The sequence below is a fragment of the Bolinopsis microptera genome, chromosome 1, assembly GCF_026151205.1.
Source record: "Bolinopsis microptera isolate Bmic1 chromosome 1, MBARI_Bmic_1.0, whole genome shotgun sequence".
Classification (NCBI taxonomy): domain Eukaryota; kingdom Metazoa; phylum Ctenophora; class Tentaculata; order Lobata; family Bolinopsidae; genus Bolinopsis; species Bolinopsis microptera.
Genome location: NC_087072.1, coordinates 19,946,131 through 19,962,836, shown reverse-complemented (window position 1 = coordinate 19,962,836; position 16,706 = coordinate 19,946,131). Strand labels below are relative to the sequence as shown.

General features: G+C 38.6%; 1 protein-coding gene across 3 annotated transcripts in view; it reads left to right on the top strand.

The window, feature by feature from the left end:
• Window positions 1–16,706, top strand: part of LOC134824090 (laminin-like protein epi-1) — a 106,118-nt gene that overhangs the window by 8,089 nt on the left and 81,323 nt on the right. For 2 of the 3 annotated variants that reach the window (XM_063835812.1, XM_063835803.1), the window contains exons 8-18: window positions 2,049–2,131; window positions 2,937–3,031; window positions 3,834–4,002; window positions 4,159–4,268; window positions 4,424–4,589; window positions 5,026–5,143; window positions 5,324–5,427; window positions 5,594–5,735; window positions 6,267–6,460; window positions 6,702–6,817; window positions 7,163–7,239. In XM_063835812.1, coding sequence (XP_063691882.1) covers window positions 2,049–2,131; window positions 2,937–3,031; window positions 3,834–4,002; window positions 4,159–4,268; window positions 4,424–4,589; window positions 5,026–5,143; window positions 5,324–5,427; window positions 5,594–5,735; window positions 6,267–6,460; window positions 6,702–6,817; window positions 7,163–7,239 — 1,374 coding nt within the window. Of the gene's footprint in view, window positions 1–1,305; window positions 1,424–2,048; window positions 2,132–2,936; window positions 3,032–3,833; window positions 4,003–4,158; window positions 4,269–4,423; window positions 4,590–5,025; window positions 5,144–5,323; window positions 5,428–5,593; window positions 5,736–6,266; window positions 6,461–6,701; window positions 6,818–7,162; window positions 7,240–16,706 lie in introns of those variants that run through there. The other variant, XM_063835820.1, reaches the window with a different exon arrangement.

The window sequence follows — 16,706 nt, the reverse complement described above, 5'->3', positions numbered from 1 at the left end:
ACTCTCTCCCCTCAAGCTAACACAGGTTCCAAACAAAGGGGCAAGTTATACTCGAAATCAAACAACGTGAAAATAGAAGACAAAGGTCAAATGTGGAGTGTAAAAGTGTAAAACAGCGGCAAGATAACGTACAACAGTAGTTACAAATCCAGGAAATTGGACAGAAATGTCAATTATACGATTAAGGGGAGAACTGTCCGGATTACAAATTCTAGCGCTTGGAGTCAGTGTAAGGACACCAAACCTCATCACGAGATCAAGTAACTCAACATTATAGCCTGAAGGTCAGTTTAATAACAGATTGATCGGAACACTGGTAGAGAGTTGATCAACGTTTTAAGTTCAGTTAAAAGCGAGATTAACTTAAGAGCAAGGATCGTGACTGTAATGCGTGAACTAACTGGTGATCAATTAGTCCGGGTGGGGTCAGGCTACCAAGAGAGCTGCTTCTTCCTCTAAACCCAATAAGGGGGGCGAAACCAATCACACAACAATGGAGGTATAATGGAGGGTGATGAGGAACTAACTTTAACAATGCCAGGTTTGACTACTAATTGATATCCTGTCACTCTGTCTTTGTTTTCAGGGGACTCTCCCCAATCTTATGGTCGGTTTAACGTTTTTAGAGGTTTAGTAGTTTAGATTGTATGTCAATATTTTAGCATATTCACACCTGTGTGAACGGGTATCTTGTTGAACACTGCACTGTAGTGCTTTTATTAGAATTAATCAGAGTTAATTTATATTGGAATTAATCAGAGTTAATTATATTGGAATTAATCAGAGTTGATGGAAATAGCTTGGGTAGAGCGTGTTTGCTTTGCCAACCTGCGATTAAGTGATCGCAGAATTTGACCAAGAAGACAAACTGAAAAAACAAAGGTTTTATGGTAAAAATATGTGGATTCTGGTGGAGATGCGAAGCATATTTCTGACATGTGACAGTGATTCTGGGGTTTGATTGGTCAATACTGGAAATTGATTGGTAAATTGTTGTCACGCGTCAAAAAATATGCTTCGTCTATAGTTGATATTTTTACTCTCTCATTGCCTGATCACTTTAAACCCTAGTTCTGCCGTTACTTTGATATTTGTCGTGGCAACTGCAAATCGATAAAAACAACAACAAAAAAAAAGAAAACAATAAAAAGCAACTTCCTAATAATCCGTCACATCACTCGTGTAATTCTTATAACTGAATCTTCAGGCAATTGCAAGATCAACACAACGCAAACTATACACACAAATAACTGAATAATAAGCCCACCGTAAAGAGATAAGCACTGATAAGGAGTACTAAAATGTAGTACGACCAGATTTTCCCTGTCACACTAGACCAGCTTCCCGTAAAATACGCATTGTTTGTTGAGACAATTGGTAAGGATTCCAGCTTGGTTCCCATGTACTTTTCACGAGCAGGAAGGTGAGATGATCTGGCCCTCATTTAGGGGGTACTTTTTCTCAGGCTCATCAGTCCTTGACTTCCTTTAAAGCGCACCTGAACCCGCCATCCGACCCGGCAGTTGGTAAAATGAAGGTTTTCTGAACCTTACTCTGTAAGTTTGTGCAGCTAATTAAAGAGAAGTTGAACTTACGATAGCAGATAGTGCACGGAACTGGTGAAGCATGGCAGCCCTAGCGCAAAATTCTGCATTTGTTTAAATTTGTCTGCTTCCGGTTGATAATTTGTTACAAGACTCAACCCCAGGGGCCATTGACCCGTGTTAAGTTTGGACAATAGAAGCAGCAGCACAAGTTAAAGGCACCTTCTTTTGGCACCATTATAGTCCGGTCTAGACTCTGCTGTTAGATTATACTTTGTTAAGTTTAAGTATTCTCCCTTCGTCTACTTCAGTACACTTCTTCAATACTATGTCATCAGTCAAGCATTTGAATAATCTATTAGATATATTTCATGCGAATGTTTAACCATGAACCTTGTTATGGTTTATGAGTTTATGGTGAGTACAGAATTTATGTTATAACTTATTGAAGGTGTAACGTGTTATAAAACATATAACTTGTTATAAAATCCACAATATTTTCAGGCAGTCTCGGTGTTAAGGGTATCGATGTGTCACGTTCAGGGAAACAGCTAATCAAGGTCTCGACCCCTTCATCTGTCCAAATAGTAAGTTTCCAACTCTTCACTTTATATGAAACACAGATTTGTAACTATTAATTCAGATACTTTTCACTCTCTCCAGTAAGTATGATTTGAAATGCAGGATTTAAGATAAATGTTGACCGATTCTTTGCATTTAAAACCCGGAAAAGGTACATTTCATCGGCAGATAACTGATATAAAAGGGTCAGGTTTCAATGATATTCATTGCCTTTAATTAAAAATTACATTCATCAAGGTTTATCAGCCGGTATTTTATAAATTATCAATAATTTCCCCCCGGCAAATTTTTATCTGACGTTAAACTGCGCCAGGGGGACAAAACAAATTAAATTCAGTTCGAAGTATTGGGCCCGGGTTATCGTTCACAGTTGAAGTTAAAGTATTTCATCACCAGAGGTTGGGGTCGGCGGCTTTCCCGCAATACTCTGTGCTCGGATTTTAAATTACTCAGATTAGATTATAAAAACGGGTTTGCATTGCTCAGACTGTATGATGTAGGATATTTTATAGACGAGGGTAATTTTTGGGTATCAAAGGCGGAACACGTAATGTTACGTTATTAATTTCCATAAGAATAATAGAATGATTTAAATTCAGGTAAGCTTACTCTAATTCTACTTCTTCTCTTCTTCCTTAATTCGACACGTACCCTAGTGCGTGTGTTGCTGAGTACGACCCCAAAGTAAACACTTAACTGTAAGCTTAACCTAATCTTGTTTAGGAAGATAATATGTGTGAAAACTTATAACGTCGCCCTTGGTCCTTGTTGGATAAAATAAGCGAGATATTCATAGGAACTTTATTTCAGCACTACACAATAGCTCTCCCAAAAGAGTACTACTTCACCTCCTCTCTGAAGCAGGATGTCTCTCCTCGTTGCTTCCCCGGTCCTTTCACTCAACTGTGAGTACCTTAAAATTAGAATTATCTTAACATTGATAATCGCAGATATTCTATTTATTGTCAATGATGGGTTCAAAGCTCGACTCAGCTCCGCAGAATTGCACTTCGGTACTTCACGGAGCTATGTCGGGCTTCTTGGATGGCGCTAAATATTGTACCGGGGGATATCTTCAATGGGGGAGGGTAGTGTTTAAATAAAAACGAAAAATAATCGATAATAATTCTCCTCACGTTATTCCAACCATTTTTCTGTCGCCAATCTCCGTCACTTGCACCAATAAACTCATTCAGTTGTGGCCAGAACCTAATTTAACCAGGATATTTGCCTCAAGTGAAGCAATGACCTCGTTTGACTCCCACTGCGGTTCACGTGGTGCAGAGCCTTTTCAGCATGATCTAGTGCCACTGACTGATTAAACTGTGCCCTTGCATGCCCATAATTAAATTGAGAAAACCATGATCCGGCCAACTGGTCAGATTAAACATGTCAGTTTCCAACCGCGGGGAGGGAGCCAGACCAGGGTAATTGGTGCGGTTCCGTAAATATTCGAGTATAGCTGGAGTCCGGGTTATGGCTGATGACGTCCAGGTGCTTATCGGTTTTACCACATAAGCTATATATAACTTAATCTTGGTCGGGCTAGTTAGAACGGTGGCCTCGTTTTAAAACACACCCTTCCCCTCTCTCTCTCTCTCCCTACATAAAAGAAGAAGGTCAATTTACCTGACCCCTCCCCTTTCCTCTTCCCTCTAAATGTCCTGGCAATAAACCCCTCCCTGAACCCCTCTTTTCTCTCTCCAGGTGTAACAGATACAGATACCCGATAGAGGCCTCGTTCCACTTGGTCGAAGAGGCTGAAGCCTGGTTGAACCCTGTTTTCCAGCCCGCTTACACCAAGCTTGTGGGAGTGAACCTGTTCGGTAGACTCAACAACGTGGATAGCAATGGTAACGGAAAAGCTACCAACAAGGTATATTGTCGAGATATTTTTAGGCTTTAGCTTGCCAAAATTAGAAGCACTGATTAGCACCATTTCCATCAAATGCTTTATGATTAATGGTTCACGAATTCCTTGTGAAATGTTCGAAAGAATTCTATTTTTATATTCTCACAACTTAAACTTCAGATGCGAGTTGACCTGCAGCTTCAGCCGGGGGTTTACTACTATCTTATTGTAAAGTATTACAAACCTAACCATTACATCAACTATGACGACTCTTTTACTGGTGCCCTCACGTTAGTTCATTGTATATTTTTAAAGAATGTAAGTTCATCATTTAAAATAACACTACATATTTTAACTTGGTTTTGGATCTTTTTAATTCGCATGGAGACCTGTATTCTGTGTTTGATTGCAAATGTTGACACTTGTCGTAAATATGTCTCTTTAGGCTAGGAGACGAAACAGGAGAGATAGAGTTTATCCCATGTCCATGGGAGGAGGGATGCAGAGCTGTAGCTACCAATAAGAACAAGAAACTAAAGCTTTTCTACAGTGTTGTTGATCCCACTGCTACTCTTACTTTGAAGTTGGAGGAAGATTCTATGGTCTTTATCGTGAGTTTAATTTCTATACGCTGTCTAGCCTAGATTAATTATATTATTGATTATATTACTCGACTTACTCGAATTAGGGCGGCTTCAATGTCCGAGCATAATTGTTTGATTATATTTATTCTAATATGCTAATCACATCTTATATTAATATATAGATGATTGTCTGATATTGATGATGAATTTAAATTCCGCGCCTTAGTTTTAAAAGTTTCACAAGTCTTGCAGAAATAGATCTATATTAAAATGTAGATAATGTCAGATCAGCGGTACTACTATTATCTATGCGGTAAAATCGGTGGATTATATTTCTTGCTCATTAGTAAAACGCATAAAATTTTTAAAGATTCCAAATATTATGGAGAATAACTATATTATGGAAATAATAATGTAGAATATTTGTCCTAAAGAACTGTGCGTCTGAAAATGCACTGTCCAGGATTCCATCATGCTGATCCGAGAGGAGGACTGGAACCTGGACCTGGTACAAGCTCAGTTCTACTGTATCCAGGGGCCTGACAACGAGTGCCTCAAGTCTGACTTCATTGATCTCCGAGGTATTGCCCAGTTTTTTGACTTTATCCTATTCTTTTTAGTTCAGAGCAAAAGGAGGGACTCATTTTACTGTTACAACCTGTAATAAATAGCTATATGTTGCACATCAGGAATTTCTTCATAATTCACACTATGTAGCCCTTTAACAAGTCTCAAATTAATTAATTCATTCAAATATTCAGATTACGTGATGTACGAAAGTGAGAGTGCTATTGATGCTGTGAAGATTGAACTTCAAGAAACTTTCTATCATGGCACTGGTGTCATGCTCCTCGACCAAAGCTCGGTAAGTTTTTATAAGTAACTCTATTGATGGTGTTCTTTTTCACTAAAACTGTCGTTGACTGAGTTATCGAGTAACAGTTTGAGCCAAATAAATTACCATTATCCTTAGGAAAATGGTGGAGATCACATTCATTTAATCGGTTTAAACTAACTCCCCTCCTCTTCAGCCATCCCTGTCCGTGATAATCCTGGAGAACACGATAACACGTACGGAACCTGAACAGTACGTGGTTATTGTCCACTACTTCAAGTACACTTCCGATGTTGCACGTGGATTTGTAAATATTCAGGATGAGAACAATAGTGGAGGTAAGGACAGACTCTTGATCGGATTTATTTAGCTAAGAAGAAGGAATTTATGCAGTCTGTCTTGGGCTTGTGCTAAGAATGTTGTCAAATTGAATAAGTACTAGAGTAAGGCATTAAGTTCCCACAATAGATATTTACAGATAAAATGAGAGGGGTGTAAGTTTCACTTATTGAGAGACCTTTTTCATTAGAATAAGTTATGATCGGCAGGCAAATATAGGACGTATTTTAGGGCTAGAAAATATATTGCAGTTTAGATGGTTTACAAATCACCAGTTTGCTTACATCCAGAACAATAGATTTTGATGAAATGTTTGACAATACCTATTTTCAGAGACGAGCTTTCGTCTGTCATTGAAGACATTTGGTGATACTGTTGAAATATTTTAGTGTATAAGACTATCACGTATAGGTTAATTTTAGTGCAATGCACCTAATGATCTCCACTATAATACAATTTGCACGTATAAAATTCCGGATAGAATTGCTAAATCCCATAATTATGAGAATTAAAACTTTCCCGCTCCACAGGAGACGTGTTGTACAAGTTCTGTCCCAGTGCTAGCGGGTGTAGAGTGGCTGCCACCATCTCAGGGAGGATTGAAAGCGGAGTGGTGTCACACAACCCTTCCTGGACTGGGTATTGGACACCACTTCCTGTGTCGGGAGGCAACACTATCATTATTGTTACTCTGTCTCTAACTCACGCTGAAAGCGTATTTGTGGTGAGGAACTTTTAAAGTGGATTATTCAAAATCGGTTTTGAGAAGATACAGTTCCAGGGCTAATTATCTACAAATCTTTATAGACTTTAGAGTTTTGGCATTTAGAATTTGAGTTGATACCTATTTCGAGTGGTAATTCAATCCGACTAGGATATTACACGCGCATAATAGTATCAGGAGAAATCATTCTTCCACCGTAGTAAATCGTTGAAATGATAGCTAAAAATCTCCGTCTCCACAGGACTACCTGTCGCTGGTGCCACTAAAGGACTTTACAGCTGACATGCTGCACCCACTACCACTAGATCACGGCCCTCTCTTCACTCAGTACTGCGCTTATCATTACCTCTACATGAAGTTAGTATATTGTGGGTTATTTTAGTTAGTTTACTGTGAAACTTTGTAAGGATCGGGAGTTTATTGGACTCATATACTTTTTAGAAACTATTCAATTTATTCATAGCTACAAGTGCTAATGTTTTAGCATATCTTGTTCGGTATGGAATCCAATTCTTGCATCGACATTTTAATTGCTGATAAGACGATTTTTAGAGAGGTGAGGTGTTGCAACCTTGTCTTAACACGTCACATGCATTTAAAATCAAAGTCCCCGAATCGATGTCACGTGTAAAAACTCTGCACAAACCTCCTCCCCGCTTTTATTATCCACGACAAATTATTGATGAAAGAACTCCTCCTCAGTCCAGAGCCGCAGTTGGAAGCATACTGCAAGAAGATATCATTCTCCATGACAACCATGTACAATAACGGAACTCTTGGTAAGATTTTGAGACTTATCATATTGTGAATTAGTGAGTCTGAGTTTGAGTGTTTTTTATTTGAACAGACACCATTGTTCCCACATTAAACCATATTTAACACACGTTTCACTAGGTCATTCATTGGTATATTTTAGTGATATGGTTTGAAAATCACGACAAGATATTAGTTGAGAAATCTAAACCACAACAGGTCAACAAATAAATTCAGAACATAACCCAGAAATAAATAAAATGGTTTAAATGGGGTGCCTAAAATAAAAAACTTAAAGCAAAATGTATCTCGACATAAGAACTGTTCAAATATTTAAGTGTAATTCCAAACCTTATTTCAATCCATAAACTCTAATTTAAGATGGGAAGAAGTAAAACTAAAATATTGAGAGAAAAACCTGCAGAGCTGCAGAGTTCGGTAAAATCCTACTGTAACTTAATCCTTATAAACATCAACTCTGGTGCGCTTTAATTCATCTTTACAAAAATCTTATAACAGTTGAAGTTACAACCTTACCCAGCTAGAGTGTTCTGGTCAACTTCCTGTTCAACTTCTGTTCAACTGCAGGATAATTGAGGGGTACAGGATCAGCTAGGAATATTGCTAGGATAGGAATAGGGTAACAGAAAGCGGTTTTTTCGGATTGACCTAGTAAGGACCGGGGTTGACCTGATGGGAATTTGTGGCGACCTGATGGTACTGTTGGGTGATCCTATGGAGACTGGGTGATTCGATTTAAATACAGCGGTAGGTTCGTGCACTTTCAGTGTCCCAGAGGTATTACTGAGATGTCGTCGCAGGATGTTCACCCTGATGAACTGCCTCAGGCTAGGAATAGTGATGCAGTACACGTAAATGTTACACATGGTATTCAGTCCGGTAAAACAGGCCATGATCCACGCCAGGGATTCCGTATAGTCTTTATTGATGAATCCATAGACGTTGACCCATATAAAAGGAATATGTGCGATGCAGTAAACTGTGACAATGGTGACAACAGTAGCAATTCCTCGCCGCCGTGTCCTGCCTCCACTTTTTTTAGCAACTCTCCTGGCTTCCATAAGATGGAAGAGGATAAGTATAGTGGTTACTATCATGACCAAAAATGGAAGGACAAAAGTGATCCCTAATTTGAAGTAAGCTAGGTAATGGAACAAAGACGACTTCCGGGTCAGCCATTCTCTTTTTAAAGCCATATCAAAGCCAAAATACATAGCAGGGAAAATGCACGCAAAGAACCATATACTGAAGCAGCTAATGTGTGCTTTTCTAACTGTCCATCCCCGCGTTCGTGTTGGGTATTGAAGCAGCAGAAATTTGGTTGTACTTAGCATACTGGTCAGAATAGTGTTAGCTCCAAAAGTAGCACTATCTAAATACCAACGATAGTCATTTAAAGTATTTCCTAAAACCCATTTATTAGCAATAAAGGCTAAAGTATTAGGTAAAATGAAAGTGAAACAAGACATGAGGTCAGATACTGCAATATGTTGCATCACTGTTACTATGAAATGGTTGAGCCGGATACCATTGGGCTTAAGTGAAGCGGCCAGGATGATAGGATCTCCGATCAGACATGAGAGTAAGACAAGCAGGAAATAAGCCGCCAGAAAGTATTGGACTTCTTTGTCCTTAATCAGAGAATACTCAGTGGATATTGGAGCGATTGACGTATTCTGAAGAGAGACATCTAGACTTGGAGTGTTGACAGAGACCATTTCTATCCTGAAGGCCTTGGGTTGAAAAGTTACGCTCAAAGGAAATGAAATTGATCGAGCAAAATAATAAGACACATCAACAAACTATTCTTTTTACAGGAATTTGGCACTTCGAAACATTCAACATAGCTGTCTTCCGTTTGTCATCGGTACCTGAATTAGAGGGTTATAAGCTTCTAAACTACTAGCGTTGCATAATGGAGGTGTTGCATAATGGAGGTGAAAAATAGCGAAAGTTTCGGCCCTGAGTCAGCCATCAACCACTAAAACCGATTTATAATATACCAATCAGACAGGACTTATATATTTAAATACGGCTACCAGGAGTCGAAATTCATCTTTAATAAATACTTTCAGTCTCTAACCATTTACAAAAAATTTGAATGACAATGGAATGATTGCTGTTTAAACCAGCTCTAAAAGCTAACTGCTAAATACCCCAGTGCCGAGACTTTATAAGTTAACTCTATTGTTATGCGCTATTTATCGGCACAGAATATAATATATTATGCAGTTGGGTCAATCATCCATCACACGTAATATAGCTCTCATATTTAGACCATTTAAACCACGAATATAGATTATGGATGAGCTAAAGCGATGATTTATGTGTTACTCTGTGGCTATTGTTTACTGAACACAGATGGCGAGACGACGTGATTCAAGTTAAACGGAAAGTAAACGAATGACTCTTCAAAAAAAAACACAATTCTTTGCAATGGCGAGAAAAATAAAACAAATCTCAACTTAGACCAAATCCATAAAGGTAGTCCGAAGTATGTGGACAATAAGAAATTCAAGACGAATGACTAACAGTATTGATCGAGCAGCTTTCAGAATGTATTGAGATATGAATATATAAAGCAGTCAGACAAAAAAACATCCTGGATCGCAACTATTATATTATCACGACATTAAAGCTCTCCTGGAACAGTCGACTTTACTAATTACTTTGATCTGAACTATAATTATACAAGCATCAATAAGAAGCTCTAGGAAGACTGATCCTTTTGATGGTGTCAAATGCAGACAGCAGAGGACACCTCGATATTTAGGAATCTCATCTCAGATCCCAAACAGTGTATTATAAGTATATGGTGCCCAAATAATTGGTAAGTCAGCTGTGCAAATGTAGAAAAGAATATTCAGATTTAAAAGCCAGCTGCTCTGTCATGGATATTTGTGTACTAGTATAATTATATTAACTCACCTGTTCTGCATCTTGCAGATTACCACACTGCCCCGTGTGGCGTGTGGTTGTTACTGCTGATACGGGCCTCTGAAGTGTACCAATTTCTTCTCCATTAAACATTAGGTGGCTGATACAGTGTTTGAATTATTCTGTAGAGGGAAATGTAATTTCTAAACTTGAAGTGGTGACAGGAAGCTTACTTACCCGGAAGGGCTCGTTTTAAGTCACACTCAAACAAACAAGCAAGCAGATTAATAAGATAAGGACAAATTATCAACCCAGATCGCATCTAACGTATCGTGTCAATGGGATAGCGACTTAACTTTGGACGTAACTTTTGTATTTGCGATCACATGATTGATAAGTTAGCTGTGCGACTGTAGAAAACAAGAAAACGGAAAAGAAAATGTTTAATAATAGCGGTTTAAGTTAATTTACGTTTCAAGGCCAGCTGTTCTGAAAATCCCTGTCAGACAGACGAATTCGACAATTAAATTTCATCCTGGACTATATAATAGGGATTCCTAGTCTTCCTAGATTCGAAAGATGCTATTTCTTTAAACAGTCCCTCCATAAGACCCAGTGAAAGCTTCGCATACAGAAATCTGAGTTGCAAATTCAGCTGCCAATTCAGTGTTTAATGACTGGTGGAATAACTAGATGGTTTTAAATGGTAATTTTTGTAAAGATTTCTGTGTAGATCTGCAGTGTAAAATCATGAAATGTATTTGGAAAATTGCGCAATAAACTTATAACTTTAATAACCTAGCAACGGATTTTAGACGTGGGTATTTGCATCAAAAGTGAAAATATTTTAAAAATTGTATAGATTAGGTTTGGAAGTTAAGTTGGAACTATGAAATGAAATGAAATGTGTAAAAGTGAACAAAAGTATAACTCAATATAAGACAAAGACAAAATTAGAACATCTTTTATTGTAAACCACACTAAACTTAATAGAAGCAGAAACCATACAATACATGTAGGTATAATAAAGGTTAGTACAGTGACATAATCAATCAAAAAAGAAACAGATTCTATAACAAATAAAATTGAAAACAGGAATCTTTTTAAACAAACAAATAGGAAATCAACCGTCTGTTTCACTCAAAATTTGATAAACGATCATTTGACTAGCCAAACCAACTCATTGTATTCTATTGTACACTGCTCTGAGTAGTGAATATTCCTAAGTCCGTACTAGGAGCCGACCGGTCTGGGGTTTTGGCTGCCGGACCGTAAACGGCGGATATCAATCTATTTCTATTCCCGGATTGAAAATTTTCTGCTCTGCGAGCAGCAGCCACCGGTTGATATGGTGTGCGTGCAGAGGTCGCTGGTTGTTTTGCTGTCCTGCCGGGAACTGGAGACACAAGGGCGGTTCTAAACACCGTTTTAAATGATGAACTTGTATAATAATTAACTTGTAAAATTTCATTTAAACTTTTGTTTATAATAAGCGTCAACCTACTTTTATGCACATTAATGATTAATTGATATAACTTAGCTGTTACCATATAGCCATATTCAATCATTTAATCACATCTGACAAGACTTTACTGGCAAAACATAGATTAAACGGAAATTTTGATGTTCTCAACGGCCAGGTTGGTGTACAGCTTAGCTCGAAGAATTGGATCTACTCACGTGTAAATTTGAAACAAAACATATACTGATGTGACAAATAATGTAATCTCAGCCAACTCAGCAGCAGATGTTGGGGTTTGGTTATGTGCTTAGACCAATCAAACACTGCCTAGATGTTCATGTGACAAACTTGGTCTTCAGTATATCGCAGTCGCTGACGCTAGAATTACACAATTTTAGATCAGGGGTAGTACGTACCAGGGCGGGAATTTACTTTGTGCTGACGAATTTCACTGAGGCGTGTTCACTCAATTTTAAACCATCAATCCTCTCAGTTAAAACGACCACTGCACTAGTTCTTATTTCCTTTCAATAAATTTGTAAACTGCTAAATAGGCCTGCTGATAATATTAAGGTTAATCATAGTAGGTTGACGCTTATAAACCAAAGTTAAAATGAAATTGTGTGATGTTACAAGTTTATCACTACTCACTAGTTCATCATTTAGGACGGTGTTTGGTTCCGCCCTCGTGTTCATGTTAAATTGAGTCATGTGATTCGCCCACGTGTCGACCCTTTTAGGAAAATACCGCACTTGTCTCCTCCGCCCTAGTGTCCTATAATACCCGTCCTGACAGCAATTAATGACTGATCTGCTGATAGAGCAGAGCTAGAAACGAGTTGGAATAAAATTAAAACGTACCGAGGATAATGTCCATAGTTTTCCTAATGGCATAATGGCCTTTTAATCCTTGCTATAAGGGGATTTAGGCTTTAGCAACGGGTTAGCTTGCCAAAATAATGCAGGAACCCTCTGTTTGCAATGCTTATGAATAAAGCATTGTTTTTCAAGAGAGGCAGGACCTAGGTGACCCATAAGAGGATAGCATAAATATGCTCTACCTAATTATATCTCTAGAGGATACCGGGGAATTCTACAAAGGAGGTAAAGTGGCAAGTGGAATGATACGTCATGACTAGCTCACATGTATATTTACGCTGTCTCTGTTCATAACTATGGTTGTGATTGATATTTTTTGATGCGGTAATAAGTGTCGATTAAGGAGAATTCAAAACTGTACAAAAATCGCTTAGTTAAAATATCATTCGGCTATTAGATTATGTTTCTGTCGAGACTCAAAATTTGATAACTTATGGCAAAATTCTCCGCGTTCAATAACCAGGTGGCTCCAAACTTATGGAGCTACTGCAATAATAATAGACGAATAACATTTTTAGCTTATAGTATATATTCTGTATATAATGTATTTATTATAAGCTCAAATAAATCTCATAAGGTCTCCTTATTATTAAGATAGGTTTTATTCCCCAGTCCCCACGCACTGCTACTCCTTTGTGAGGTAAAGAACATACTCTTTTTTTGTGTTTAAAACTTTGGCTAAGACAATAATTCATATTTCCACATTTTCATAACTAAGTTTAATTTTATTGGCGGTGACGTTATACGAAGTTTGTTGCTATGTTTCAGCTTTTCGTGTTACGTAGACTAACATTCTTCTTGTTTATGACGCAAAAGCGCAGGGCAGGTATGTGGCAGAGCATTCTCCATCATAATTACTAATCTTTAAGAATTTGTTGTCACTTTTATCTGAACCCTTACCCTGATTCAAGTTATCTTAATTTATAATGATTAACACGAAGATGACTGATCCAAGACTTCTTGCAACTCACTCCACTGAAGCGGTACTAGAATATTCCACCACTGACTTCCATCCTGGTAACTACACAGACTACTTCTCTGGTTTCCCAACCAACCACTCTACTGTCAGTAGTATCAGTAGTACTGATAACCAATTAAACGTCCTCGAGCCTTACTTCACCACCGGGGTGCCTTGTATTTTACTAAGCATTATCACAATCACCCTCAACATCTTCGTTATCAACTTCTACCGGAAAAACAAACTCTCCCTAGTCCCACTTCTCTATACTTTAATATCAGTGACGGATATTCTGACTGCTGCTGGGGTCATACACCAGTCTATAGCCTTCTCACTCTTCACAAGAGATGTTATCAGCGAGGGAACCATGGACTATAACACAGTAATCTTCTACACTCTCATTCAGATAAGCTACAGATCGTCCGTGTTTTACAACTTAGTGCTGGCTGTTTCCAGGACAGTAATGATCCTCAGACCCTTCCACCAGATCAAGATAAAGATGGTGATACTGGTCTGCGTTCTTTATGTTGTTCCGTGGATTGTCATTGCTGGACTTGATATATATCAGGTTTATGTCGTTGAAAGATTGTTCACTATGGGTTTCTATACTGACTACGTTATTATGGGCTGCGGTCTAGCAGCTATGGTTGCAGATCAAACAATATTATCTCACGGTATACTGGTGACGCTCCTGGCCATCGCTTTTTTAATACCAGTTGTTATTATCATTATCACGTGCATTCTGCAGGTCATATCTCTCCACAGATCGAGTCAGTTCCCAGCTAGCTCCAATCAACGTCACGTGACCATTACAGTAATCCTCATGTCATCTCTATTCGTTATCTGTAACTCTGCTTTATACGGATATGTGTTTTCAATACTGTCAGGACTAACACTACCTGATCATGCAACCTTTACACTTTTCATAGCAGTGTTTGGGACAGTGCTGCCGATTCTAAGCTCCGCCCTCAATCCGGTTATCATCATCTCTAGAAGCAGTGGATTGAGAGACAAGTTTCTGGATACAGCGAGGAGAGTTCAAACAAGTTTGAGAAGACAATGTTTGAACAGAGTAAGTGCAGAATAAATTAAACAGACACCCACCCGGCACCCACCCGGCACCCACCCGGCACCCACCCGGCACCCACCCGGCACCCACCCGGCACCCACCCGGCACCCACCCGGCACCCACCCAGCACCCACCCGGCACCCACCCGGCACCCACCCGGCACCCACCCGGCACCCACCCGGCACCCACCCGGCACCCACCCGGCACCCACCCGGCACCCACCCGGCACCCACCCGGCACCCACCCGGCACCCACCCGGCACCCACCCGGCACCCACCCGGCACCCACCCGGCACCCACCCAGCACCCACCCGGCACCCACCCGGCACCCACCCGGCACCCACCCGGCACCCACCCGGCACCCACCCGGCACCCACCCGGCAAACACCCACCAGAAGGAGAAAAGTTAGAATGTCGTCACAGGGTCGTATGTGGAGCAGGATATACCATGTCAAGATACATTTCATATAATGATCTGTTTACCATCATGTCATAAGTAGTCTGCTGGGTCAGCTTTTTGAATACTGCCTATCTACATATTTTTGACTTGTTTATAATGGAACAAAATTATAAAATAAAATATCTCTCTTTTTCATAGATGTTTTCTTTCTTAGTTTCTAATTAATTTTGCATAGTGTTATTGGCAGAATAGAAGAAGCGTAGTGATATATTACTTTAGCTTGAAATGAATGTACTGAATAGTGAATAGCTTCTAGTAGATTATATCAAAATGGTTATTTTAAATTTCGAAAACATTTCGAAAATATAAAATATTTGAAAATATTTTAAATTTTGATGATATTTATCTCGAAACCTATACTATCGATTAAAAATTGAGATAATTCAAAATTAAGAAATAAATCACATCCGACTCTGCTATCGGAACTCAGATACGAGACCCAAATACTACGATTCGATAGTACGATTCGAGATTCGTTACAATATTTGTTTGCAAAAAAATGAACAACATCGAACGAAATAAAAATAAAAATAAAATTGTTTTAGAACCTATTTAGACGAAAAATATGCATTTCAGGGTTTGAGAAGAACATTTTAAAGATAAATTTCGGTTGAATCTTCGACCAAATTCTTGGAAACCGGACCGTAACCAGTTACCAGACTCAGCCGGAAACCCGGTCGGTTCCAAGTCTGTACACAAATTTAAACAAGATCTTACAAACAACTTTACCAAATCAATACTTAAAATTAATTAACACTTCAAATTAAAACCGTATGAAATTTGCCTAATTACTTTGCTGTGCAAGCGCGACAAGAAACTCCAACGTAAAGATATGACATAAATCACACACAGAAGTGGAATTGTGTCCGTTTACCCTTGCACCAAAGTGGGTTAAAGTTAAACTGGTTGCCATGTTTCATTATTATGATATATATATTATATATAACTATCAGCATCAGTGTTAAACATGGTAACGGACTGCAAGGTCCACTAGTACCTCTACCTATACCCAACGAAGTGTATCATTATCATATTTTAGTTTTAAAACCTAAGTTAAACAACGGTGTAAAATCCTTCTCCAAAGTTTCTTCACATTATTGTCAGATTTAGGTTTAACTCACAAGTCACATTTAACAAAGATGCAAAGTTCTTCCTGTTGCTAGCTGGAGTAAACTGTGTTAAAATAGCTGATGAGACCACTTTTCCCAAGAAAATCGAGTATTTGAAAGGCTTCATAAAAACTACATTGATTACAATAAGATACAATCCACTTATCAATAATAATTTCCAGTTAGTATCTTAACACTACTTAATTAAGATAATAGTAGCACGGCAAATAGGTCCAATAACGACCAGCTAATTAAGGAATACAGTCCCTATTTATCTGCTGTTGTTCCTTATCTAGAGATTCTGCACTCAGTGTGCTATCCGAACCGATTTCAACGCTCGCAATTTAGAAAATTCTGGTGTTGACTCTGCAAAACAAATCGGAAAAGCTATGATTTGAAATTACATGCCCGATCATTATAAGATCCAAAGTTTTCCAAATTAAGGTTACCAATTCAAAATGCATTATATTTGAGCTCCTGCTATGTTTTAGTTGTTTCCTCTATTGCTGGAGGATAATTAATATGGGCAGCTGCAACGCTTGCTTCTAATATCCCGTCTCTGAAATAACTTTTAATTGTGAATAATCTATTATCTTTCAAATTGTGGTCATACAATAGCAGCTGACTAGTAGAATAATTCCCTTTGCAGGGACTTTTAA